This window comes from Ursus arctos, unplaced genomic scaffold (assembly GCF_023065955.2).
Source record: "Ursus arctos isolate Adak ecotype North America unplaced genomic scaffold, UrsArc2.0 scaffold_17, whole genome shotgun sequence".
Lineage (NCBI taxonomy): Eukaryota > Metazoa > Chordata > Mammalia > Carnivora > Ursidae > Ursus > Ursus arctos.
Window position 1 is genome coordinate 44923771 of NW_026622841.1, and position 24846 is coordinate 44948616.

General features: G+C 41.6%; 1 protein-coding gene across 2 annotated transcripts in view; it reads right to left on the reverse strand.

Annotated features, from left to right (window-relative positions):
• Positions 1 to 4611: 4611 nt before the first annotated feature.
• Positions 4612 to 24846, reverse strand: part of HRH4 (histamine receptor H4) — a 31321-nt gene continuing 11086 nt past the window's right edge. The window contains exons 1-3 of one of the 2 annotated variants that reach the window (XM_026496124.4): positions 19870 to 20176; positions 12487 to 12650; positions 4612 to 7320 (exon numbers count right to left, since the gene is read on the reverse strand). In XM_026496124.4, the coding sequence (XP_026351909.2) occupies positions 6487 to 7320; positions 12487 to 12650; positions 19870 to 20068 (1197 nt within the window). In that variant the 5' untranslated portion in view covers positions 20069 to 20176 and the 3' untranslated portion in view covers positions 4612 to 6486. Of the gene's footprint in view, positions 7321 to 12486; positions 12651 to 19869; positions 20177 to 24846 lie in introns of those variants that run through there. The other variant, XM_057313175.1, reaches the window with a different exon arrangement.

Sequence of the window (24846 nt, forward strand, 5' to 3'; positions counted from 1 at the left end):
AGAGGAGCCTGATGTGGGGCTCGATCCCAGAACGCCGGGATCACACCCTGAGCCAAAGGCAGACGCTTAATGACCGAGCCACCCAGGCGCCCCCCCTTTTTTTTAAATTATGTTATGTTAGTCACCATACAGTACATCATTAGTTTTTGATGTAGTGTTCCATGATTCATTGTTTGCATATAACACCCAGTGCTCCATGCAATACATGCCCTCCTTAATACTCCCCACCGGGCTAGTCCATCTCCTCACCCCCATCCCCCCAAACTCTCAGTCTGTTTCCCAGAGTCCATAGTCTCTCATGATTCATCTCCCTCTCTGTCTTCCCCCCCATCCTTCCCTTCCTTCTCCAAACGATCTCCCTGCTCTTCCTTATGTTCCACAAATAAGTGAAACCATATGATAATTGTCTTTCTCTGCTTGACTTATTTCACTTAGCGTAATCTCCTCCAGTCCCATCCATGTTGCTGCAAATGTTGGGTGTTCGTTCTTTCTGATGGCTGAGTAATATTCCATTGTATATATGGACCACATCGTCTTTATCTGTTCATCTGTTGAAGGGCATCTTGGCTCCTTCCACAGTTCAGCTATTGTGGACAATGCTGCTATGAACATTGGGGTGTATATGGCCCTTCTCTTAACTATGTCTGTATCTTTGGGGTAAATACCCATTAGTGCAATTGCTGGGTCATAGGTTAGCTCTATTTTTAACTTTTTAAGGGACCTCCACACTGTTTTCCAAAGTGGCTGCACCAACTTGCATTCCCACCAACAGTGTAAGAAGGATCCCCTTTCTCCACATCCTCTCCAACATTTGTTGTTTCCTGCCTTGTCAAATTTTGCCATTCTAACTGGTGTAAGGTGCTATCTCAATGTGGTTTTGATTTGAATTTCCCCGATGGCTAATGATGTTGAATATTTTTTCATGTGTCTGTAAGCCATTTGTATGTCTTCATTGGAAAAGTATCTGTTCATATCTTCTGCCCATTTTTTTATTTGATTATTTGTTTCTTGGGTGTTGAGTTTGAGAAGTTCTTTATAGATCTTGGATACCAGCCTTTTATCTGTAGTGTCATTTACAATAGCACCAAAAACTATGAGATATCTTGGAATAAACCTAACCAAAGAGGTAAAGGATCTATACTCTAGAAACTACAGAACACTGATGAAAGACATTGAAGAAGACACAAAATTTGGAAAAACGTTCCATGCTCATGGATCGGAAGAATAAACATAGTTAAAATGTCTATGCTACCCAGAGCAATCTACACTTTCAACGCCATCCCAATCAAAATACCAATGACATTTTTCAAAGAACTGGAACAAACAGCCCTTAAATTTGTGTGGAACCAGAAAAGACCCTGAATCACCAAGGAAATGTTGAAAAAGAAAAACAAAGCTGGGGGCATCATGTTGCCTGATTTCAAGCTATACTACAAAGCTGTGATCACCAAGACAGCATGGTACTGGCACAAAAACAGACATGTAGCTCAGTGGAACAGAATACAGACTCCAGAAATGGGCCCTCAAATCTATGGTCAATTAATCTTTGACAAAGCAGGAAAAACATCCAGTGGAAAAAAGACAGTCTCTTCAATAAATGGTGCTGGGAAAATTGGACAGCTATATACAGAGGAATGAAACTCGACCACTCTCTCACACCATCACAAAGATAAATCTAAATGGATGAAAGACCTCGATGTGACACAGGAATCCATCAAAATCATAGAGGAGAACATAGGCTGTAACCTCTTCGACATCAGCCACAGCAACTTCTTTCATGACGCGTCTCCAAAGGCAAAGGAAACAAAAACAAAAATGAACTTATGGGACTTCATCAAGATAAAAAGCTTCTGCACAGCAAAGGAAACAGTCAACAAAACAAAGAGGCAGCCCACAGAATGGGAGAAGATATTCGCAAATGACAGCACAGGAGGCTTCTTTCAGCTGGTCTTGGTTAGCCTGCATTTATCTGCCCGTGGATCTCCAATCAGCTGCTGAGTCAGCCGGGGGTGGGGGGAGGGCAGGCACTCTAAGACTGGCCCAGCTACTACAGCTTGATTCTGCTCCACAGGGTCTCTCATCCTTCAGTAGTCTGGGTGTGTGCACCTGGCAGCTGAGCAAGGTTCTGAGAGGTAGAACGATGTGCACAGGCCACTTGAGACCTAGGCTTGACACGGACATGGCGTCACTTCCGCCGCCTATTTTAGCAGCAGTTTATTGGCCACTGCAAGTCCCTCTGGATGAGAAGAGCTACAAAGTCATGTGGCAAAGGGTAAGGATACAGGAAGGGATAAAAATTGTGTCCATTGGGGCAGGCTTACACAATGGATAGGGAAGACAATCAGATCTTCATGACATCCCCAATTTGTGAATAGCCCTTGGAGTAGACTTTATTATCTCTACCCTCTTCTTTGGGTAACCATACCTCTCTTCATGTGAGGAAACTGTTTCTCCCTCTCCAGGTCACATGGTTTGAACGGGCTGATCCTACCTCCCTGCCACAGTGATTAGTCTGAAAGATGAACTGACCCAAGAGGGCAGTACTACCATTTACTCTCCGCTGCAGAGATTGGTCCCAAGTTATCAACACAAGATAACCACTGGGCACTCAATTCATACTTTCCAAGATTTTTTTTTTCTTATCATTACTAGGAGAGGCCCTTTCCCTATCTGATCAAAAACAAAAGCATTCATTATCCCAGCCTTATGGAGAAGCCACAATATAAAATGAAGTTGTCACAGAGCCACTGGACTGTCTCCCACCATTGTCTTTCTGCTCTTTCACAACAAGGGTGCTCACTTCGGCCCAGGTGGTTCAAATTGTGTTTCTGTCACTTGTAACTTAAGGAATCCTAACTGCAAGAGCCCCAGAACAGAAGATTTCAAACAGAAAAGGCCATGTTCATACTTTCTGGGATACTCACTAAACTAGTTTCATGAATCACTCTTCCTTTTTATATAGAGAGCAGGAGTTGTAATTCCCATGCCTGGGGGGAACCACAGGTAAATGGAGATGACACGTGAGGCAAGTATCCTGCCTCACCCCCCTGAACTCTGAGCACTAGCTGGCCCCACCCCTTGCCCCTCCAAGCCTGAACTATTGGCCATGAGACACCAGTCAGAGCTCCAAACACCCGTCCTCTGGGATCCCAGATTCTCTTTGATTCTCTCTCACTTCTCTCTGTTTTCCTAAAGTTGGTAGCTGCTCGTTTAAGTTATTATGTCTGGACTCTGTCAACATCTACTTCCTGCTCTTTTAGCTTTCCAGTATTTACCCAATTCTGTGTATTAAATTCCTTCTGTCTGAAATAATTAACATGGCTTCTGTTTTCTTGACTCAACCTTGACTGGTAACAATCATTAGAACAGAAAGCTTACTTTGCATGCTAGAATTTCTTTTTCTGGAATTAAAATGTGAAAAATAATTTCTTCAAATGCCAAGATCTTTGCTACAAGAAAGTAGTTACCAAACAGCCACAAAAAGCTCTTTTGTAAAATAGTTATGATTGTTCTGTGACTTATATCAAAGCCCTCGTGATTCATAAAAAGACTAGACTTGAGGGTGCCTGGGTGGCTCAGTCGGTTAAGTATCTGCCTTGAGCTCAGGTCATGATCTCAGGGTCCTGGGATCAAGCGCTGTGTCAGGCTCCCTGCTCAGGAGAGAGCTTACTTCTCCCTCTCCCTCTGCTGCTCCCCCTGCTTGTGTGCTCTCTGTGTCGAATAAATAATAAAAATCTTTAAAAATGAAAGATTAGACTGAAGTGTCTGTCATAAGTGGCATTTATATCCCTAAATCTGTCTTCACTCTTCTTGAATCTATTTCTAAACAGGCCAGCCAAAGTCAACACGTAGGAACCAACATTCTAAGGAATGTTCTGACAATTGTATGAGAGGCTTTGGGTCTGGATTTAAAATGAGCTAGTCAGTATTTTAAGTTTTTTTAAATATGTATTTAAAATACTGAAAGTTAAAAAATAAAAACAAAAATATGTAAATATTAAGTATTGAAATACTTTAAATCAATTTGAAATGAATTATTTTTTATTTAAAATTTAATAAGTATTTATAAGCCTGCTCCACTTGTGGGAAGGAGACAGTAATTACTCATACTAGAATAGGAGCCTTCATTTTCAGGCAAAATTCACCTGAGGAGACTGTGAGAAGTTTAGATGTACAAACACGTGTTTCTAAAAAATGGAATTACTTTATTTTTCCCCCTAGAAACCCCTACACCAAACTAATAATTATGGCTCTTTCTTGGGCATAGGAATTATTTTATTACTGTCTTTTCTTTTTATGATTAGTACCTATTACTTTTCTTATAATGAAAAATAGATTTTAAAGTTCTTCCAGGGCAAATTTAAAAGACTTGGATTTTAAACCTAGGATTTATATTCTATTTTTAAGGGAAATGCCTAATGCATGCCTTTTCCATAAATATCTACTGAGCACATATGGGGTGACTAGCATCGTAGTAAGAAAACCCCAAAGTAAAATTCCTACCCTAAGGAAACTAAATCAGCAAGGTTCATAGGCATAATCTTTACAGCATACTAGCAGCTAACACATGATAGACCCCTAATAAACATTTGTTGAATGAATACGTGAGTGTTCCATCAAAAGTATTTATTTACTCAAACTCTCATTTCACAGAGGATTCGCCTTGTTCTGTTCATTCATCATAAATGTATCACACGTTATCACTTCCAAGGCACATTTTGTTCACCTTTCAACAGCTCTGGAATCAGGATGGGACTTCCTAGCAATGCGATTTTTAAAGTGTTGTTTCATAGACAATTTGCAGCATTTTCTTTTATAGTGATAAATAAAGTAACAGTATGTTTTACACGGATGACATCTTTGAATGAAATACAATAGATATTATATTTTCTATATTTTAGAAAATACATATGAATATTTAGGCATGTTTCCGCTAGGGTTCAATCAGAAAAAGTTTTCATGGAGCCACACCATTCAATGAACATTCGATCCCCCAGTGATCCTATGAAATCCACAACTACTAATTTATAAATGTCAAAAACAATAACTGACAAGCAACTTTATAAAGACTTGCATATTTATGAGGGTTTATTTCTCGAATTTTCAAGATCACTATTGAATGTTAAACGTGTATCTCCTATTTTGGACTTAATGCAAGGCATACGTATACATAAAAATTAGGGGCATATCTAATCATTTATGTACTTAAAGGATTTTCATATTTTAGTGTTTGAATTTAACCAAGATTTCAAAGGTCTAAGAAATATGAAAATGACTAAACTGTATAGGAACTCTGAGGAGTTACAAAGAAACACTAATAAAACCTTATAGAAGAGATGAAATTAACCAAAATCAAAATGAAATGTTATGACAGAGACAGGCAAAGAACACGAGAAGAAGGAGGAGGGGGAGAAGAAGAGGATGATGAGGAAGAAGAAAAATTAATAATGACAAAAAGAACATAATGTCACCAGTCTAAGAAAATGTGACTCATCAGCAAGATATAACCTACTCTAACTGCATATAAAGGAATTACTCTGAGCGCGGCACACAAGTTAAAGACATCAAATAAAAACAAGTATATTAATAATTATTGACATTCACTAGTTCTGTGAATGTTATCCCAGGTACATCAGGTTTAATCCCTAGTCCTTTTGCTATCTCTTAGCCTTTCTCTTTCTTCCGTATTTTCTCACAGAGGTTTTAGACCACATGGAAGTTGGAAGAAGAGGGCAGGAAGGAAAAAGGGAAAGCCATCCTTTCAACCAAATGGTGATCTTGTCTGTCCCTTACTCTCTCATCCTGTGATTGCCGAGCCTTCCAGATAACAGCACTGAGGACTTTTAAGAGCTGCTGTTACCTGCTCTTCCCTCCCCACACTTCCTTCTTCCCTGGGATCAGGAACATAGAGTCCAGAAGTACACATGCCTTCCACTTTTCCATCTGGGCACACCCTCGCTCCCTGCTTCTGACAACTGAAACCCCAACACGCCTTGCCCACTGATCATAACAGAGTCGTCCACATCCAGCAAAGACGGCAATATAGCCTCCTTTTCTACTGTATACTTTAGGAAAAATGGCTTTAAAACTTGACAATTTTTTCATCACGATAAAATAAAAAGGGAAATTCACTTAAGGCTATAGCAAACACTGAACATAGAAAACAAGAACTCTCAACTTTCACCATCAATGCCATCTCACGATCTAAAAGACAAGGACGAGGCGATGAGTAAGAAAAGTACAGTGCATCTGCGGCTATGAGTTTACAAAAACATTGTCATCTATTTCTAATTGTACTATTATTATTCACTGGGATAATTTTCCCTTGACTTCCAGGCTCCAGTGTTTTGTTTTGTTTTTTTAGTTCTCACATGTTAGAATTTTATGGACTTTCCTGGTAGAGTGGAAAGGGGCAAAATGAAAGTCAGATCAAATTCATGTAGGATGAGATTAAGACTAAAATTTTTGTAAAGGATAAAATTATCTTTAAGAGGACACTGACCGATTTTGTGATGATATGGGTTGCTTTTTCATACTAAATATTTTCAAGAAAGCCTTCTGGAAATGCCTGTGGCACAACGGATACAGAAAAGGATTGACAAAGGAATTGAGCCATTGAAGCCAAAATGTGATTTCGTACCCAACTATTTGAGGACGCTGATCTAGTGGGTAAACTGAACGAATGATTGTGAACAGCGAATAGGGAGCCCAGCAAAAGGCAAAAACACCTAAGAGAATGGCCAGTGACTTGGCTAGTTTCCTGGCTCTGAGCAGTTCAATATGTTCCCTTTGGTGAAGACATAGGGAATCAGAATGGGCGAAGGAAGACATTTTGGAAGCAATTATACTGCTATTCATCTGGGCTCTTAAAGAAAACAAGAGACTGCTCTTTCTTTCGTGTCTTTTCAAAGGAGTAGGTGGTGCTGTTTCCTTCAGCTCAGGAAGAGATGTTCTTGAAAACAGTCCACCCCTGAGTGAGGACCCACAGTTACTGGGAGAGACAGGAGAAGTGAGTGTGGGCTGGCTTTGCCACCGACTGAGATTGCCACGCTTCCACAGGCTCCAGTAAATGTACATGTTGAAATAGGCCACTGCGAAGACTGGGACCAGGAATTCAAAGAATGACGAGATGGCGAGGATGTACCATATGGTAAAAAATCCAGGTTCGCAACCTTTCTCCTCCAAGACTCTCAAACTGGAATTCTTCCAAGACTCTGAAATCAGAATTATTGGCCCATGCACTAAGAAGGCCAGCAGCCAGACAGCCACCATCAGAGCCACGATCTTCAAGATCCCAATGTGTTGAGCTCTGTAAGATACCTAAAAGAGACCAACTAAATTATTTCAATATAATGAACATATGTTGGTTGCAGAAGGCCTATCATAGGCCATCAGGAGTTTCAGAGCTATGCAAGAGGGAAGCTACTTGGCCCTGGGTAACATGATATGGGCCAGGACGGAGGGTTCAGTTTCAGTAGAGCCTGGCCCAAGATGCAGACTTTCTTTGTGACCTTTCAGAGGGAATCTGTAACCCTCAAAGTTAAACCTCTGACATTCTAGAAAATGTTAAGATCAATATCTAAAATAAGAAGGCGATGTTTCCGACTCTGCAGACACTAATCTGAATGGGGAAACAACTGAAACTGGGTGCCCCTTTTCACAGTGTTTCACGATCTGGGTCATGATCAACATTTTTCTTTTAATGAAAGAGAGTGCTCGATGTCAGAGCGCATCACAATCGTAAGGGTATGTATTGTTTGATGAAACTTTTGCTTTTGGAATGTAGATATACATATAGAGAAAGAAACACATGTACTGAACCCCACTATCAAATGTGTTTCTCCCTGTGGTCAAACAAGTTTGAAAGGCAGTGGCTTTTTTGATTCTAATATTCAGGAAGAATCTACTCTGTAGTTTATTCTGAGACTTCAAGGTGGTGTCAAAAAGAGAAAATTCTTACATCACTCCCAAGAAGATGACCCCCACCCAAAAAAAGGTCTAAACCTGCTATAGAGAAATAGTATAATGTTACTGAGCATTACCAAATCATGTCTTTCTATAAACATGGCCACTCAACAAAAATGGTGCCAAAGCTGTGGTGGCCAGCTCCTTTGAGAGACATAGCCATGGCAAGTATCACAGTCTTTTTTAAAGGGTAAAGAATGTTCTAGGTCTGCTTGGTCACGAAGACTAGCCTCTATAAGGAAAAATGAGATCCTATGAGTAAGGATTGCTCTCGGTTCTCAAGACCCATGATCTTTGATAGATCCTGAAATCTTTAAAAATATCTTCTATAAGAAATCTAAAAGGTCACCCACCCTGTATGAGGGAAAAACATGAACCAAGAATTTTTTTAAGGGGACCTGGAACAGACAACCTCCCTAAGCTTCTTTTAGATCAGTAAGGTTCCTTCCAGCTCATATGTTCCATATTTCTCAGATTTCCTCACTCAAGGGAAAGGAAATGATTTCCCCCATGAAACTGGAATATGCCTCATACTATTTTCTCTGTGAGTTTCTAAATCTCACGCTATGATGTTTTCTCATTTTTATTAAAAAGGTGCAACAATGCCCAACACTGTCTTTCTCTGATGGATTGTGCAGGCTGGGAAGGGCTCAACAATTGGCCGGAGGTAAGAGGAAGCAGGGTTTTAAAAAAAATTATTTTTGAAAACTGCAGGGAAGTGGTTTTTTTTTTTTTCCAAATTACTGATATTTCTGAGGCTAAGCTAAAATGCATATGGTGCTGACCACAAGTTCCCATATACAATACGCGTTTTTGCCTTCTGCTTCTCATGCCACTAATTAATACATCTCTTGCACTAAATCTAATGATTATGAAGATGGTAACAATACCCAGATGGTCATAAAACTGCATTTAGTTTTTTAATTGCTCCGTTCAGCCTTTGTAATGATGTGATGCAATATGTTGGAAAGTGATCTTTTTTCTATTATGTATAAGGTCAAATGGGATAATGGACATACAAGGGAATTGAAAAGATGATGCCCATCTCTTCATCTCTGGGTAGCATTTTTGACAGATAGCTCAAGCATTGCTTGAATACAGGCCCAAGCCAGTTGGAGTGGACTTCGTGACATCAATCAATGGCCCAGTCCTCACCCATGACAGAATATGTTCGTTATTCAGGATATTGCCTCTTCTAGGATATCCCAACGCTCTGTGAATCAGGTTTCTTCCATAAGGCAGAGCAGCCCCCGGAACCTGCTGGTGTTAATAAGGAGATGGGATTGCAGAGCCATTTTAAGTGCCTGCTGCAGGTTGAGTTGTATCCTCCAAAGAGACAGGTTGAAATCCTAAGATCCGGTATCTGTGTGCATGACCTCATTTGCAAGTAGAGTCCTTGCAGATATAATCAAGTTAAGATAAGGTCATATTCAATTAGGGTGAGCCCTAATCCAATATGACTGGTGTCCTTATAAGAAAGACACAGACACATGGGGAGAACACTGTGTGTCAATGGAAGCAGAGACTGAAGTGACATATCTACAAGCCAAGGACCACCAAGGAATGCCAAGGATGGCTGTTTATATTAGAAGCTAAGAGAAAGGCATGGAACAGGCAGCCCTAGAGGCCTCAGAGAGAGCATTGCCCTGCCTCCACCTTGATTTGGGACTTCAGGTCTCCAAACATGAAATGTATTTCAGGGAATAAGTTTCTGTGGTCTTAAGCCACCCGATGTGCAGTACTTGTAAAATTACAACAGCCCTAGGAAACTAGCCAGCCCCCAGCAATCATATTTTTCATGGTCTTGATTTTACTCTCAAGCTTCCTTCTTCACCTTCAGGTTAAAAAAAAAAAAAAACAAAACAACTCTCTCCACTTACTATCTTAATTCTGCATACATTTGAATTCCTACTCCTTCCAACTACACTGTTCTACTTTCCCCCACCCACTCTTGCTTCAGCCACACGGAAATCTGCCCCTCCAGAAAATGTGCTGAACACTGTAATCACGCACTGCCATCTGCATTGGGCCTTCCTTTTCCAAATTATTGTCAGATTTCCATTTCCCAGGCCCAGCCCACGACCCTGCGTTATCATACTGTCTCCTCTACTTTGAACTACAGCAAGAGCTCGGCTTCCCCACAACCACCTCCCGCGAGCTTCAGTGGTCTTTGAGGGCTTCCTGGCTCACACTGCTGTATTTGAACTCTTCTCCAACTCTACCTGAGCGCCCCCTTGTGAGCATCCATGCGCCGGGCTGTGGACCTCCGCTATGCACTTGACTCCGTGCTATGAACTAAGGATCTTGGATCCAGCTGACCCAGCCCTCACCAAATTTATAGCCTGTGTGGCCAGGGGAATTCCTCAGGGCAAGACTAGGAAACGAACCCACTCATTTTCTCTCTGGACATCAGTCCTCATGTCTCTGTGACTTCTACACACTTTTCCTAACTGTATAAGCTGTCCCTTAACCTTTGTACACGCCTGAAGTAGACCCAAGAGCTCAGGCACCCAGCAAAGGGATGTCCTAGTGAACACTAACCAGGAACATCCAATGAAGACTAAAAAGAAATCTTAACCCAGGAAAAAAAGGAAATGTTTCAGTATAAATGGGAAAGATTATGAATTACAGCACTTTTTCGAACATTTTGACGGACTCAAACTAAGGAATACATTTTATATCATTACTAAATGCACAGACAGAAGTGCTCATAAAATAATACTTTTATTATGTACAAGGTACTCTGATATTTTATACTTTATTTTTTATTCTGTTTTACTATTGTTTTCTTCTGTATTTTTTCATTAAAAAAAAAAAGTGGTCACAACCCACTGAACTGACTTCATGACTCAATAATGGGTCCCAAGCCACAAGTCAAAAACCATGAGCTTATAGGCATCCGAATTGCTCATCCAAACAGATCTGCACTCTCTCCAGTTTGTCTAGTACCAACTGCAGTGGACCCTGGTGCCAATGACGTACCCGAGACTAAGTGTCTGGATGTCCCAACACATTCAGTCTCCCCTTCTTCCTGACAATATGGCAGCTCAGCTAGAGACCACATTTCCTTTTTGTTGCAGGGAGATGGGAGACTGTGTGACTCAACATCACCAATAAAATGTGAGTGGAAATGATTGTATGATTCTGCATTACTTGGTTAAAAGGAAATCCCTTGTCCTGGACCTCTGCCCTTTGCCCATCCTTTCTAGAACCTGGAGTGACAGCAACCTCACTTTGACCATGCAGAGGAGAATAATGACCTAGAGCAGGGGTCAGTAAACTACTGTCCATGAAACAAATGTGGCCCACCACCTGTTTGGATAAATAAATTTTTATTGGAACACAATGAATGAATCATTCTTTTTTCTTTTTTTGACATATTACGTATAGCTGTATTTGTGCCATCATGGCAGATTTGAGCAGTTGCAACAGAGACCATAGGTCCCTTGATAGCAAAAGTTTGCTGACACCTACCCTAAAGGGTGCAGAGCCACCCTGTTAGCCTAGGTCCCTGGATGAGTTCCTGGAGCAGAGGCTTTCCTGGAATGTTCTGTGAGAGAAAAATAAATTTCTACCTTGTTTGAGCCTCATGTTTGTTCCTGCAGTTTATCCTTGCCTTATGCAATACACCCTTCCAACCTTGTCTGCTCCAATCTGCGCAGCCCTCCCAAGCCAGAGCTGTCCTCCCAGCACCTCCAACACCACACCTAGCCCATTGTACTGAACCCATCTGTTTCTGGATTTGTCTCCATGTTTCGTTTCTATATCCCAGCACTTAGCAAAATCCCTTGCACACAGTCGCATTCCCCAGAGATTTAGGTCCTGGGACCCAAGAGTGAAGGAGGTTTCCCATCTAGGTCTCAAAGACTTCAGATTACTGCCCCATATTTCTATACCCCTGTCACCCTGTGTCTTTACTCGCATCTGCCTTGTTTTTCCCCTTGTTCTATTGCTAATAAACTTAGCTTGCTTAAGAACTGTCACTAACTTGTTGATCAGCCTATTCCAAATCTTGGGTCAATTCAGACTTTCTTGGTGTGGATCCTACACTGGCCTTGGGACTTGATCTCCCAGGCTGGTCCCAAAATCAGCTTCTCTGATTTTCTCATGACATTCAGAAGTCTGGGCATCTTTCTACTTGCCCACCAGGTCCCACCTGAGGAAAATATTCAGGTCTTAGTTTGTGTAAGGAATGGACTTGATAAGTCTACTATGACTCATACGTATATGCAATCTACTGTGGACTCAGGATACCGCTTCTGACAACTTGCCTTGGATTTTCTGTGATGGCCTTCCTACGCTAGCAGCACGTAAGGGAGTGAGTGACTTAGCCAAATCACACACACAAATTGTTCACCAAGGGCCAATGAAAACTTAGAGCCAAATAGCAGAAGGATAATCAGGCTCCTCTAAGGTTTGCCAACTAAACAAAAAATTACACTTAAAAAAATTTCTGCGTGGGGACCCAAAATGTACGAGTATGTCATCTTCTAAAGGAGGTAAATGAATGTTTTGACTTACAGCATTTGAGACTGACTGGTATCGATCATAGCTGATGAGAACAATGTTATACACAGATGCCGTACACAAAAGATAGTCAACAATGAGCCAAAATGCACAGAGCCCGTTTCCAAAGTCCCAATCAAACAGCGTGTGAGGGATGTACAGAGGGATGGAGATCATACCTGTATGAGGAAAAAATAAGGGGAAAAAAAAGCCTGTATCAATGAATACAAAGAGACATAGGCATATAACACAATGACATATCTGAATTGACCAAAAGTGGCTCGATTATAATTTAGAAATTCATTGTGTTTCATCAACAAAACTCAGGACTGATTTCCTACACATTCTTTAAATACCATTTTTACAATGGCTGTCAGAAGGATCATACATTTCCTGATTACTTTCCAAATTAGGCTCAGGTCCTGACCCGCATTACCAGCCATATACAGCACAAGTCATCTTCTTTTTTCTTTTTTTTAATTTAAATTCAATCAGCCAACATATAATACATCATTAGTTTTTGATGTAATGTTCAATGATTCATTCGTTGCGTGTAACACCCAGCACTCATCACATCACATGCCCTCCTTAATTCCCATCACCCAGTTACCCCAGCCCCCCAGGCCCTCCCTTTCCACAACTCTCAGTTTATTTCCAGAGTCAAGAGTCTCTCTCGGTTTGTCTCCCTCTCTGATTTCTTCCCATTCAGTTTTCTCTCCCTTTCTTTAAGATCCTCTGCGCTATTCCTTATATTCCACATATGAGTGAAACCATATGATAATTGTCTTTTTCTGATTGAACAAGTCATCTTTATGTTCATAATCCAACCCAGACAGGATGGGCCAGCCTTCCCCCAAACACAGCCCACAGTTTCGCATGTCCTTTGCCAACAGCATTCTCTTTTCCTAGAATAGCCTCCTCTCTTCTACTGAGAAGTCTGATTACTGCCTTCTTATTCTTCATTCAGTTCACAAAAATGACTTCCTCTTTGACTTCTTTCTCGGAACTTCCTTGGCAGAAGTGACCCCTCCATCACCTACACGATGCTGGCACTTTGCTCTTCCCTCCCTCTCTCATGTACAAATACATTCTACTTTGTAGCTCTGTCATCTTCTCACGTGTTTCTCCTGAGGGCTGGTACCCTGTTGCAAGCTGATCTTTGCATCTCTCACAACACTGAGAGTTGACCAGTGGCTCCCACGTTTGACTTAAATAAATTAGTAACAGCTGATATGTATCGTGCAGTTACCACAGGCCAGACATTGTGCTATGTCTGCTGCATGTATCACCTCATTTAAAGTTCACAGAAACCGTCTGAGGTAGAAATCATGCTGAGTTAGCCGATAAAGAACCATAGCTCAAGGTGGAGCCATAATTGCCCGAGGTCCACTCAGCCAGGAAGTGGAAGTTCGGCTTTGAAACCAGGCAGTGTGATTTCAGGACTCCTGACGTGAACCACTACACTTCACTGAGTGAACAAATATATAAGTGGTTCAGCTCTGCACAGAAATTGCTTAATTATGAAAAATGACTAAACTGGGCTCCCTTTCCTTTAACTTTGCTGGAGTTTTTCATTGTATGGACATTCCAGACAGGTGACACTACTCACTGAGGATACAACCTATTAAGAGGAAGCTCAGTGAGAATCTTCATATTTTGTCAGGCACTTGGCTCGATTTCCTATTTTCGTATGAAAATCAAGTCAGTCTATCATGAAGGACAATAGTAAAAGCAAAAGACGGGAGAAGGAAAGGGAAGGATAAAAGGAAATCCTGCGCTCCCCCACGGCCGGATGGCATGAGGAGAGGACCAACGACGTGTGGTTTCAGCACCAGCGAAAGGGGATGCGGAATGTAGTGTTCTGTGCCTAGGTTCACATGCAGAGATGAGAGACAAGGCCCCACGGAGATGGAAGAGCTGTGTGGTCAGTTCTTATATGCAGTTCCAATTGCCTGCTTGTTTCATGTTTCGATTTTATTTTTAATGATAACCAAGCTTCCTTATGGGGCCTTCCATCTCAAAGGGGTGCACGCATGCACATGCCTGTGATATAAAATAGGTAAATAAATAAGATAACGTATCTGAGATAAATCACCTGAGATAAAGCAAAGCATCTTCAAAACAGAGATATGTATCATATTTTGGCCCAGAGTTGTGGCTTCCGTCCGATGTTCCCAACATGAGTATTTCACACACACACACACACACACACACACACACGCACATGCACACCCACATGCGTGTGTGTGTGTGTGTGTGTGTGTGCTCATTTCCTCCACAGAATAAAAAAAGGCGAAATGCCAGTAATCATTTGCATTACAGACACCACAGTCTATTTAAACGTTAAAGGGAGGGTGTGAGTTCAACAGTCTTGTCCACACATTTTCTGATTTAGATGAAAGAGGAAGGGTGTGTCTGGGTGTGTTCAAAACTTTAGGAGCTGCTTAAGATAGCAGTTTGAAACAGGATGTAGTCCTATTCCTTTGGCTTTTTTTTTTCCTTAAGATTTTATTTATTTATCTGAGAGAGAGAGAGAAAGAGCATGAGACGGCAGAGGGTCAGAGGAAGAAGCAGATGCCCCGCTGAGCGCTGAGCAGGGACACCTACACAGGCTCCGGGATCATGACCTGAGCTGAAGGCAGACGCTTAACTGACTGAGCCACCCAGGGCCCCCCCCATTCCTTTGACTTTAATGAAACTCTGCTTTCACCTCCTGTTCTACATATTTTAGCACAAATGTCATGCTCAGATCTTGTTGAGTGGTGGAGATGTTTGTGATTTATTTCCAAAGGAGTTTCAAAAACTGAATCGTAAATATTTCTAGGATACACCCACTCTGAAGTGTTTCTATAATTTCCACTCTGGAATCATGCTTCTGGGTCAAACAGACTTGAGAAGTAAAACTAAGAGCTAGTTTCTTGAAAAGAGCAATAGATCTTTGGCATAACAGATTAAGGGGGTTGAGGGCGGGGCGTCTGGGTGGCTCAGTCCTTAAGCGTCTGCCTTTGGCTCAAAACGTGATCCTGGCGTTCTGGGATCGAGCCCCACATCAGGCTCCTCTGCCGGGAGCCTGCTTCTTCCTCTCCCACTCCCCCTGCTTGTGTTCCCTCTCTCGCTGGCTGTCTCTCTCTGTCAAATAAATAAATAAAATCTTCAAAAAAAAGGGGGGGGGGTTGAGGGTGGAGATTAAGAGAAAACAAACTATATTAAGAGAAGGCAGTGAAGAACTAAAAACAAGGAGGTGAAGGAAGGGGGGGTTGGGGAGGAGAGAAGAAAAAAGAAGGATGAAAAGAAAAGCCCTGTGAGAATCCAGGCCACTCGCTCACCCCAGCCTGCCCCCCACCTTTCCTATCTCACCTCCCACTACTCCGTCTGCCCCTCACTCCCTCCACCCCAGTTCCTCTGGCCTCAAACACACCACACGTGCACCCCCCTTGGATCCTTGCACTTTCCTTAGCAGGAATGCCTTTCCCTCAGAGAGCTCCTTCTGTTCACTCTGTTGTGTCCTAACCAATGAGCCCTACCCGACATTTAAATGGTAATCTCCATCTCTAGCACCCTTTCTCTCCCTCTTGCCTGCTGTTTTTCTCACTAGCAATGACCGCCCTCTAAAATGCTATATAATTTTATTTACTTGTATTTATTACGTGTCTCCCCCCTACCCCAGTAGAAATAGAAGCACCATGAGGACTGGGAGTGTTGTTCCTATCTTCACTGCTATATCCCCACCACTTCAAAGAGTGTCTGCTTCAAAATAAACCAGTATTGGATGAATGATTAGATGAGAATGGGAAAGCCCAGTTTGCTTGGAAATTACCACCAGTCTGGTATTGCCCCTTCTTTCCAAAGCCAGCTTAAGAAACTTCATCTTCCGGGGCGCATGGGTGGCACAGCGGTTAAGCGTCTGCCTTCGGCTCAGGGTGTGATCCCAGCGTTATGGAATCGAGCCCCACATCAGGCTCCTCTGCTATGAGCCTGCTTCTTCCTCTCCCACTCCCCCTGCTTGTGTTCCCTCTCTCGCTGGCTGTCTCTATCTCTGTCGAATAAATAAATAAAATCTTAAAAAAAAAAAAAAAAGAAACTTCACCTTCCATGAGAAAATGACAATCAAAAGTTGGGGGGAGCTAAAAGCCCCAGTGAATTCTTTGGGCCAATAGGGAATGGATGGATAATGGTGAGTGCATAGAGGGTGTTATGGACTGAATGTCTGTGTCTCCCCGAAATTCATATGTTGAAGCCCTACCCCGCAGGGTGGCTGCATTTGGAGTTAGGGCCTACAAGGAGGTAAAGTTAAATGAATTTTAAGGATGGAGCCCTGACCCAACAGGATTAGTGTTCTTATGAGAAGAAACACCGGAGAGCCTGCTTGCTCACTCTCTCTATACACACTCACAGAAAAGGCCACATGAGAACACATGGAGAAGGCAGCTGCCTACAAATCAGGAAGAGAGTCCTCACCAGGAACCAAATGTGCTGGTACCTTGATCTGGGACTTCTCAGCCTCCAGAACCATGAGGAAGTCCATTGCTGTTAAGTCACCCAGACTGGGGTATGTTGTTATGGCAGCCCAAGCTAATCAACAGGGAAAAGAAGAGTCCTGAACTGAGGCATGAAGGGACTAAAGATAAGCTTTGTCCCCTTGAAAACATGGTTCAGACTCTGTCAGCCCCAACCACCTTTGTGCTTGCAGATCCTGCCTGGCCATCTGTCACATGGTCGTGTAGGGCAGAAATTCCCACACACAGGTAGACGTGAAGAAGGTACCCATAGATGAAAAACATTAGTCATGTGATACCAATTTTATAGATATCCATATATAGTGATCATTTGGGGTTTTTTTCTGGAATAATGTGTGGATGAGATATACTTATATCATTGTAGCTGGTACTGGAATTTCTCAATAAATCTTTGCTTTCCAACACTACATTCAGCCTGGGAAGTTACTCAGGTGCCACAAATTTAGATTTTTTATTAGAGGCCAGTTCTAAAACCTGTAAGAAGATGGCATTCAGCCAAAAGCCCACAATACCTAGCACATGTGATGCTCCAGGCCATTGCCGCATGGTTCTGGAGCTCAAGGTCTCCTGAACAAAAACACAAAGAATTGCTGCCTTATAAATACAGGAAAACTCTCGTGAATTCTGCCCTGGCCCAGCACCCCTGTCACAAGCCTACAGGCTCACTTCTGAGCATGACTGAGGAAAAAGAACAGCCTCAATACAAAACTCCAAACTTGTTACAGAAAGTTCTCAGAGACTGTCCTAATTCTGATAGCATCGTGACAAACACTGTTAAGTAAGTAGGCCTCTGGATGAAGCTGGCAGGGGGCAGGGAAAATGCAAAGGAGGAGACTGGCAGATTGAGAGAGATTCTGGCTTGTGTCTGATGGCTCTTGTCAGCAGCAAAGCCATTTCTTTTTCCATCCACCTGCTGATGGCAGGGGACCCCCATCTACATCTGCAGGAACATTTCCCCAAGACCCACCACATCTTTATACCGTGGTGCCCAAGCCCATGGTGGTGGGGCTGCCTTGGTGCTTCCATCGGGCCACACAAGGAAACATTCTTATCTAGTACCATCTTTGTTCAAAAAAGCTTCCGGCCTCAGGCTCTCTCTGTTGGGTATAGTTGTACCCCATTCCTCCCTACCACCACTCCCTTTGAGTTAGTCAAAATATATAATGGACTGTAAGTGCTACGTATTATCTAAAAGTTGTACAGTTCTGTGAAGAAGGCAAAGAGGGATAAGTATGTTTATAGCAGAATATTCTCTCTGTTCACATAAATATAGTCCTATAGTTATACATGTTTCTGTGATTACAGAAAATGATGTGGAAGGATCTACCTCAGGTTGTTAATGTGAGTTACCCGGAGGGGTAGAATTGAGGAGAGAAATGAGGAGATTGTTGCCTTTTTTCAGTACTTCTATCTTGGTTCTCCACCTTCATCTCTGACCCAGTCATATCTGTGCCGTGACTCCTAAATCCATCTCTCCAGCTAGATGTTTCCTTCAGAAGGTTTATCAGTACAATATCAGGAGCATCGGCTGCCCTCCCAAACACCCTCTATTCCTATTAATTGTGCCATATTTTTCTTGTCCCCAGAACTTAATCTTTATCTCATTTTTCTCTTTCTCCTGCCCAACCCCACCCTTGCAGCTCTGCCTCCCTCCCCAACTTCCTTTCCACTCTCCCCACAGTAGCTCAGAGCCTTAACCTATGACTTGTGCCTAGATTGCTGCAGGAATGGTTTTGAAGCCAAGATGCCACCTGCTCCAGCTTTTCCCACCACCTGCTACGAAAAGCTTCCATCCATCGGATCACTCACCTGCTTTAAAAATCCAGATCTCCACATTGCCTGCTGAATAACCTCCAGTCCAGATACACTACGATTCAAGGGCCGTCATTATATAGAGTCCAACGACTGCAACTTCACCCCCTACTGATCCCATACAGTTAGCCTGGAGCTCACACTTAGGAAGACGTACACAGTGATTTTCTACCAGCATGGCTTTGCTGATTCTTGGAATACTCCTCTCCATCTCTGCCTATGGAAATTCTACCCATCCTTTGAAGTTCATTTCAGATGCTTCTACCCACTAACCAAACGTGCTCTCTCCCTCCTCTGAGCACCCATAGCACTTGGTAGGTCTCTATGGTTCTCACATCATACTCTATGCTGTTACAGTCACTTGTGAGCTTCTCTTTCCCACTCTCCTACATTGAAAACTTATCAACGAAGAAAGCCTTAGTCTTCTATGTATCTCGTTATCTAATCATACTTGAGTACTTAACAGTCCTTACACATGATAGGTAAACTACTATCATTTGTGACCTCGGTTTGAGTTGACACCTATCTGCAGAGAAATCAAAAGCGAAGAGGACTAACGTTTGTTGAGCAACCCTATGTTCCAGGCAACAAAGTAAATATTTCATGAGTTTTGTTTCACCATAAAATAAATGAAAGCATTTATGAAGCTATAGACAATGATAAGTTAAATTATACTAGAAACTACTATAAAGTAACATCATCAACTGACATTTGTACACATACTTATAAACCTAAACATATAAGGAAAATAGCTCCAGAAACAAGTAACTCTTAGACTAAGCAATTTTAGAACTATTCTGGACTTATTTTTATTCTACAAAAAGAAAATAAACTGTTGTCAAATGAAAATTCTCCTACAAACCTGATTTACACATATATATTCTTCCCCTAAAGTGCCAGACAGCGTCCCCAGAACTTTAATCCTTAAACTTTGTTTTTAACATCCCCAATTCTAAACAGTCCCTTGAAATAACAAAAGCTTATTTTAAAAAAAGGAAAGCTAATTTTAAGGTTTTAGAAATAAATTATAATTGAAAACGATTATCTGAAATAAAGATAGGTAACTTACCAACAAAGAAGTCAGCAATGGCCAGGTTAAGAAAAAAGTAATTACTTCGATGCCTAAGCTTTTTGTCCACCACAAAAGCTAGAATAACCACAGCATTTCCTAGCATTATAGCAAAAGCTACTAAACCCATTAAAAATGCTAGAGTAACACGAGTGCTTAGTGGCAAAGTCGTTGTATCCGTGCTGTTCATAGCTGACATCACATCAAATGTTGAAAAACTCAATAGAGCAAATTAATCCAGCAAGACAATTCTGACAAGTATGTTTTCCAATCGGATACCTAATATATATAGTCTCCTACTCATAACAATATTTTTTCAAAATCTAATGCTGATCTCACTGTACTTCCTGATTCTTGATAAAGCAATCTTGTGATAACAGTTTCCCTTTAACTGACACTGAAAAAGTATTTTTCAAAAGACCGTGAAATGTTTTATTGTAAACATTTGAATATGATTTAACCATCTCCCCGTAATAGAGCAATATTACATAATATATGTGAAATATAATTGATTCAGTGTATAGTAAGAAATTGGGCTCCAATGAGATTTATTTTTTCAGCTGTTAGAGATCTAGTTAAAGATTCCCTTCTGACTGTGATGGAGTACCACGGGCTGAATTCACTATCCCTTCTGACACAACCAAAAAACTGGACAGAATATATGAAGCAATGGTTTTCCAGGCACTGGGCATCAGGCAGTGAAGGACAGTGATCCCTGAGAACAGGGGAGAAAATGAGGTCAGCTCTGCAGTCGTCCCCGCTTACTGTCTTTTTTGAGTTTCCAGGGCACAGAGCAGAAAGGGGACATCCAGGAGGAGCCCTCAGCAGATTTCCCGTGATGGGGAGATGAAGCTGAGAGTTGGGGAGTACCAGGCAGGACACTACTGCAGAGCTGCTATATAATATATATATTTTAACTGCAAGTAAGCCAGAAGTCTTGCATGTTAAGATGGTGCTTGTGATTGTTTTAAAAATGTAGCTGATAAAAATAAAATACACATTACATACACAGATTTGACTTAAGGTTGATTTGATCATTTTTCATTCATGGCATGCAAATTAATGATAATGATCTTTTCAAAAACTCCGAATGATATTCCTATGTCACTCTCCTTAATCTTTATTCTTCTTTGCATTCACTCATTATTAATTCACTAACAAGAGGCATTAGGAATTCTGACATTCTTCCACAGTTACAAAGTCCCTTTCAAAACTAGCTAGTTTTTATGCTTAGTCGACTTCGAAGGCCTTTCTATTAAAAAAGCAAGGCAGCATGGGTTTAATGTAATTTCTTAATTCCAGTCTCTAAACTGGAGGCTCTGAGAGCACTCAGTGTGAAAGGGGAAGGAAAAAAAGGCTGATAAACACACTGCTGACTGGGTCTGTAGCAGAAGATAAGGTACAGAAGTAAACAAAATGACAGGCACACAGATAAGATTGTGAAGGGGCCCTGAGTGGGTTGGCCCAGAAGGTAAACAGGGATTTATTTTATGGACAGGGCATGGTAATCTGGACTCTTTTCTTTGTAATTTCATGTGGGAAGAGCAAGCAATCCAGCAGACTTGGAGATCTTGCCTTGCGGCCTTAGGTTGTGGGGAATTGCCTTCACGCAGGTGGACGGCCAGGTGGGTAACATTTGGGAAAAAGAATAATGACGAATCATGTTGGGCTACATCCCATTCTCTTACCTTGAGTGAACATAGAGTGGACTAGGTGTGCAGCTCAGAATTCCATTCTAGGTACTCTATTTAAATTTATTTAAATTTACTGGTGTCAAGTTGCTATAATTTATGTGGCAGGGCACTTCCTTTTCTATCACTCCTGATGTATGTCTAACTATTCTTTTTTAAGTATTTATGATACTTTAAAAATCCAAGTTTTGTAAATAAAAATAAATATAAGAAATAAATCCTGGGGCACCTGGGCGGCTCAGTCAGTTAAGTGACCGACTCTTGGTTTGGGCGCAGGTTGTGATCTTGGGGTTGTGAGATCAAGCCCTGCATCAAACCCACATTGGGCTCCACGCTTGGCACAGAGTCTGCTTGAGACTCTCTCTCCCTCTCACTCTGCCCCTCCCCCCGTACTCTCTCTCTAAAATAAATAAATCTTTTTAAAAAATAAAAAATAAATAAATCCCATCAACTGTCTATTATCAATAATCTTCTTGAGCGAGTTCACCATTCAGTAGAACCTATTCACAAAGACTGTTTTATAATCATGGATTTCAACATTCAAAAAGTCACGATTAGGGGCGCCTGGGTGGCGCAGTCCTTAAGCGTCTGCCTTCGGCTCAGGGCGTGATCCTGGCGTTCCGGGATCGAGTCCCACATTGGGCTTATCAGCTGGGAGCCTGCTTCTTCCTCTCCCTCTCCCCTGCTGTGTTCCCTCTCTCGCTGGCTGTCTCTCTGTCACATAAATAAATAAAATCTTTAAAAAAAAAAGTCACGATTAAGCCCTTTCAATCAAGATGGTTAAACATCTAGAGGCTTTTATATATCAATTAGCAATTTGCTATTAAATAATGAATTTAAATAACCTATTTTAGTGGACTGTGACCAGTGATCCAAGGCCTTTTGGCATTATTCAGATCTTTTTACTTAATCCATTAATTGTGTTTATATAACTAAGAACAGAAATAAATATCACCCTGCCTCATCTAGTGATCATGAAGACATGTCCATATGAGGCAACTGAATGATGAATTACAGGTTTATCTTGCTAATGTAAAGAGGGACACAGCAAGAGATTAAAACTTACCCAGCAGAACTCTGCACCCCGGTCTCCAACAGGTCCCCTCTCCTTTACCAAACAACAGGCTAAAACCATCACCATAAAGACTTTTTCTAGCAGGTTTACACTTAGGAATGAAGAGGAAGTAGAAGGACCGGGCTCTTTTCTTCCTGAAGCTATTCTGCATTTTCGATTGGGTTGTTTGTTGTTGAGTTTTAAGACTTCTCTATGTGTTCTAGATACCAGCCCCTTTTCGTATACAATTTGCAAATATTTACTCCCATTCTGTGTTGTTTTTACTTTCTTAATAATGTCCTTGAAGCACAGAAGTTTTTAATTTTGACAAATTCCAATTTATTATTTTTAATTGCTTATGCCTTTTGGTGTCCCATCTAAGACACCACTACCTAATCCAAGTTCATGAAGACTTACTAGTATGTTTTCTTCTACAAATTTTATAGTTTTAGCTCTCACATTTAGGTCTTTGATAACGTTTGAGCTAATTTTCATATATGGTGTGAGGTAAGGGTGCTATTTCATTGTTTTGCTTGTGGGTATCAAGTTGACACTATTTGTTCGAAAGGCTACTTTTTTTTTTTTTTAAAGATTTTATTTATTCATTCGACAGATAGAGACAGCCAGCGAGAGAGGGAACACAAGCAGGGGGAGTGGGAGAGGAAGAAGCAGGCTCCCAGCGGAAGAGCCTGATGTGGGGCTCGATCCCATAATGCCGGGATCACGCCCCGAGCAGAAGGCAGACGCTTAACCGCTGTGCCACCCAGGCACCCCGAGAAAGGCTACTTTTTACCTATTGAATTGCCTTGGAATCCTTGTAGAAAACCAACTGACCATAAATGTATGGGTTTATTTCTTGATTCTCAATTCTAGTTCATTGATCTTCATGTCAGTTCTTACGCAAGTGCCATACTCTTCTTTATTTCCTATTCAGTTTAACAATATCTTTCTACCTTAAACATCAAATAAAGTATATTTCAAGCTTGTGAAATAGAAATTTAAGGTTTAAGAGATAAAAATCAATCAAATTTAAGACACAAAATCATTAGGGAAGCCAATATTAAAAAGAAAACTCACCAGCACTTAAGATCAATATGAAATCACATTCTAGCATTCAAAAAATGTAGATTCATTTAAGCTCTTATAAAAAATTTTTAAAAAGCACAACAGCATATTTGGCAGATGACAGAGCTTAACAGCATGATTTTTCACAGTCTTAAGTACAGAATTTCATTTAAAATCTGGTCATTATGATTATATTTAAACAAGTTAGGTAACATGCAACCATGGTCTTAGAACTTCTGATTCCACGTGTAAGGAGCTTGGAATTCACTACTCCACCCTACTCAGTAAAAAGCTGAACTTCAAGACTGAAAAATCAACTCTTCTTGGATCCATAAAAGAGGGAGGGACACAGGGCAAACTGCTGTCTTCACAATTGGGAAGACAGACAAGCGAATACACAGAGTTACGAGTTATCAGAGCAGGAAGTCTGAAAACAGAAAACACTAAGGAACTGGTGCCGGGGTAAGAAAACCTGACCTGTACCTGATGAATTGCTAGAGGATCAGTGCTGACAACTCAGCTTAAAATTCCAAGGGAATCCAGTCATAGGGAGGGCCCCACGACACTGTGAGGTTTACTTCCAAGAGCTTGACCAAGTTCCCAGGATAAATGCCAGAAAAATCCCCTCATATTTCCAGCAGGGGAGGGGAAAAAAGAACCATTTTGAACTATGCCAGAGCACTTTTTTTTTTTTTTAAGATTTTATTTATTCATTTGACAGAGAGAGAGAGACAGCCAGCGAGAGAGGGAACACAAGCAGGGGGAGTGGGAGAGGAAGAAGCGGGCTCCAGCAGAGCAGGGAGACTGATGTGGCGCTCCATCCCAGAACCCTGGGATCACGCCCTGAGCCGAAGGCAGATGCTTAATGACTGAGCCACCCAGGTGCCCCAGCACTCTGTTCTTAATGAGGCCCACCCTCAGGGGAAACTAGTTAACAGAGCCTAACCTGCTGGGGTTAGATCAGAGCCTAACAGGTCTAGGGGAATGGAAACACCCAACTCCAGCCCACTCTAGCCATCTTGTCCCACCTAAGGGAAGAGAGTAAGAAATACTTGTGCAGTTCACAGTCCAGAGGCATGGGCTCACTAAAAGATTGAGACATAATCATAGGACTATAGAGTGCTTCCCCTCTCCCCGACACCTCATTACCACACCACTAAAGGCCTA